We start from the raw sequence: 4,125 nt of genomic DNA on the forward strand, positions 1-4,125 counted from the left end.
ATCGACAGGACTACGTACTATTTCCCTCTGTGTATTCTTACCCTCATCATCACTGTACATAATAAATCACTGCTTGCATCGAAGTCGGCTACCTGGGTTCGCCTCTTTCTCGTTCGCTCACTGACAGGTGCGAACGGTGCATAACAAAGGTACGAGTTTCTTTTTCAACATGTTGAGTTTTAGGAAATAAAGGAATACGCTTATTTGTCTTCTTGCCAAGAGTAAGATGATGAAATCTATATCACTCTCATTCTGTGGTCTATTTGTTCGATAACAGCGGCTTAGCATAAAGACTAAAGCAGAAGGAAACAGCTGGCCTGCCCACTTAACACTTCTGAGGCTCCCAAATTAACACACCTCTGCTCCCGGTTAAGAAAAGCACACACTCCAACATATTCTAAAATAAAACTGCAACTTGTGCCCCTATTTGCCCTGATTCTTTATGTTAAGATGAGCTAATCACCTGGTGGCAGTAACCAACAAGTCCTCCACATGAAATGCCACAGTATGTTGCTCTCCAGACATCACAAATAAGCATTATCTAATCTGATGTCATATCATAAAAATAACACCGTTCTCTGATCTCAGCACTATCTTATACCCCTAACCAAGGTTTAAGCACAAAAATCAGTTGGTTAATGTTTGTTAAAAAGTTACTACTTGCTTAATGTCACAAACCTTCCTCCTTTGCTCAGAAAGGACACAGTAATAATTAAAACAGCTGATAGAGGCTGCAGTGTATTATGTTTTTATGGTTTTTACTGAAACAGCCAAAAGCTACTTTTGTTTTTCCAGGACAGTTGTCATTTGGTATACAAATATGAGAATGGCATCAAACTTCTCAGAATAAAGAATAAATGCATTTCTTAAAATTCTGATTTGTTTTTATAACTTGGTCACATTATGTCATCTTGCTTCTTTGGTTTATGTCCTCACCTTCTGGCATGGCCTAATATATAAATAGACTTTGCAATATGATCCAGAGAGGAAGCCTGATGATTCAGTGTAAGAAAAAGCCTGATGTCATCAAGTTCTTGTAAGCTATGTGTTTCAATTAATACAGTTCCTTACTAAACAAAATGAAATGTTGGGATGCAGTTATAATATTTTTCCTTCTGTCTCCCATTTCCTTAGTAACTTCCAGCACTCCCAAACACACCCTAAAGCAGCTGGTAGTAGGTCATAATGCTGAACATCTGACCACCATAGTGCTTCTCATACCACAGGATGCCCCTATCTTTACAACCCCTTCCTACAAGATTACCTTTGTCTTTGAAAACGAGCTTGTAAAGCAATACTGCTGTTCAGGTGACATCAATGAGAGCGCCTCAGTTAAGCTGAAACTTGAGATCCAGCTTGCTGCCATGACCTCTTTGTTAAAAAGGAAAATATCCAGTTACCTATTTTAAAAGGACTTTGAGTTAGATGACAAGACAGATACCACTCTCATGTCTGCTTAGTGACTATGATGCTGCAGGAAGCAGATTGGTTAGCTTAGCTTAGTTTAACTTAACGTGATAAACTACTAGCCTGACTCAGTTCTAGGGAGAAAAAGTATACCAACATCTGTTTTTTAGCACTTGATTCCAGTCTTTTAGCTAAGCCTACTGATACTACAGCTACTTCCTGTTTGCATAGTTTTTCTTTTTATTAAACGGTGTTACGATGATGCAACCTTACTTTGACAATTGGGAAAGACTACAGTATGTTGAAACCTAGTAATGGATGTATGAGTTGCAGGCGCAACATAGTCCTGTTCTGGATAATGTGGATGCCTGTATCTCTGTATTTTCTCTTTTTCTTTCATGTTAAGTGTGCTTCTGTACAGGTGTTTGCACCGTGAATGTCCACACCTGTGCTTTGCCCAGTTTTCCCATTAAACCTCTACCTTAAAACTTCAAAGAAGCCAACTCTTTATGGCACAGTGAAAGAACCGCCCCTCACCTCCTGTCCATATCTACCTGTGCAATTGTCTCTGTTGCCATGGCGATGACAATAGGACACAGTTGGATTGGCAGATTCGTCGGTGGCATTCCACTCTGCCAGGCAGTATTTGTATAAGGCCAGTGCTGCAGCCGGAAACACAAACAAAAAGTCAATCACACACACTCACAGCAAGCAAATATTACACACATGCACAATGTGCAAACATTTTAGCCAATCTGTGGCCACATTCCACCTCCAGTATTGGATCTATATAAAAGATAACAGAAAGAAAAACATGATTGCAATCAGTTTTTGGTGCATTGCTGGTGAGTCATGCTAGCCAGCCTTTTAGGGTAGGAGCACTGGTGATTTCTCTCATTCACACCCACTTCAATAGCACACATACCTTAATACTCAAAACACAAATCATATTATCTTCCCTGGCTACTCTCAAACCAGTTAAATCTATTTTACCACTGACTGAATAAACCTAGATATATGAGGATATTTCTACGGGCTCTCAAATGTCATATTTGTTCCACATTTCATTTGGTAAGCCTGTTTTGATGCTGATAGTACCCACAGGTGAGGTACAGTATACCTGGTGTATGTATTTTTCATTCAATCATTAACCAACAGGGAAGTCTTCTGTACAAACATTACTCAGTAGAGAAAACACTGTCTCCAAACCAGCTTGGCCAAGCAAATTATATGTAAACATTACTCTAATGTGTCTGTTTGGTGTGACAACATTCTAATGTAATAAAATTTGTATTATAAACTTTAAATCTAAATGATTATATTATAAACTCTGTTAACATGGGAAAGTGAACATTGAACCAAGTAGAAAGGCATGTCTTACCTGTTACTATGCCTACATAGAGCCTGTGCACTTTGGCCATGTCCTCATTTGACAAAAGTGCTTATCCGACACATGAAAGTTCAGGGTCATTGACGAATACAAGTCAAACTGGGTCAGTGACCTTTCAGAAAAGGTGTGGACAAGCTGTGGAAGTTCCCCAGTGCTGTGTCGTATCATAGTCCTTCACTGATGGCAGCTAAACATGTAGCTGGCCAGGAAAGCTTGAAGCTAAATCCAAAGCACACACAGAGTGTGCCTGAACTGTGTGTGAGAATAGAAAAGGGGATGGCACTGAAACCCTACTCTGCTCCCCGCCCACACCTTTAAAAGGAGAATACCGCTCCATTCAAGCTATTCAGGTTATGCTCTCATCCAGGAACACACCTCACCTTTATACCTGACTTTCATTTTCTTAAGAATGAAGTGACAGGTGGAACACTCACTGACAATAAACAGTTTAGTCCATTTAAATATTCCACCATGTTGTGTTTTAGAGGAGTTATGCTAATATATTAGGTGAGTTTTACAGGTTCCCTGGATCAACAGAAAGCAGATAAATGTCAGTGACAACAATGACAAAATCAAACACTGAAATATATGTTTTCTGAGAAAGTTCAAAAATACTGTATCTACAACTAATGTTTGTGCTTTGCTTGACTATTTCCCTTTATTGACAATTATATTTATACCCATATATCCACTACATTTCCATTTGCACAAATCCTTTGATTTTGGATTAGCATTGGTTGGATACAGAGGGAGATATATTTCTTACCCTTCTGCATTTATCTAACAGTTATAATTGCAAGTTGCTTTATATGTTAAGATTTTACAAACACAACATGATGCATTAGTACTGCATTGCTGCTTATGCATCAATGCATAGGCCTTCTTTTCTAAATTGAGTACTTTAACAACATTTTTGTAGTTTTACCTACTTTAATTTGTAAGACCTTAACTTGTAATTGAGTATTTCAATATTATGGTGGTGTTACTTTTCCTGACATACAGTATGTCTTCAACCACAGGGTGACCAGCAGATGGCATACATTTCCCTTAATAATTAAACACTTTCAACATGCCTTGTGACACCTTAAATTGTTTACCTTTGAGTTTTACCTGACATGTGCATTGCCAGCCAACTAACACGAGAGTTCCGGTTAACCTAACCTTCAGGTCTTTAGACTGTGGAAGCAAACTAGAGCATCTGAAGGAAATGACGTTATATTTATATTTACACCAGCTTCTTGCTGTCTCCTATGATTAAATTTGCATATGAAAAACAGGCAACCCTTTTGGCAAAGGACAAGAAAACAGAAATAACAGGAGGAAAGAGA

General features: G+C 38.5%; 1 protein-coding gene across 1 annotated transcript in view; it reads right to left on the reverse strand.

Moving 5' to 3' along the window:
* The window catches only part of btc (betacellulin, epidermal growth factor family member), a 5,505-nt gene extending 2,535 nt beyond the window's left edge, over positions 1-2,970 (reverse strand). The window contains exons 1-2 of the mRNA XM_020621133.1: positions 2,789-2,970; positions 1,962-2,069 (exon numbers count right to left, since the gene is read on the reverse strand). Coding sequence (XP_020476789.1) covers positions 1,962-2,069; positions 2,789-2,828 — 148 coding nt within the window. The 5' untranslated portion in view covers positions 2,829-2,970. The remainder of the gene's footprint in view (positions 1-1,961; positions 2,070-2,788) is intronic.
* Positions 2,971-4,125: the final 1,155 nt, after the last annotated feature.

This window comes from Monopterus albus, unplaced genomic scaffold, assembly GCF_001952655.1.
Source record: "Monopterus albus unplaced genomic scaffold, M_albus_1.0 scaffold253.1, whole genome shotgun sequence".
In the NCBI taxonomy this organism is placed as follows: domain Eukaryota; kingdom Metazoa; phylum Chordata; class Actinopteri; order Synbranchiformes; family Synbranchidae; genus Monopterus; species Monopterus albus.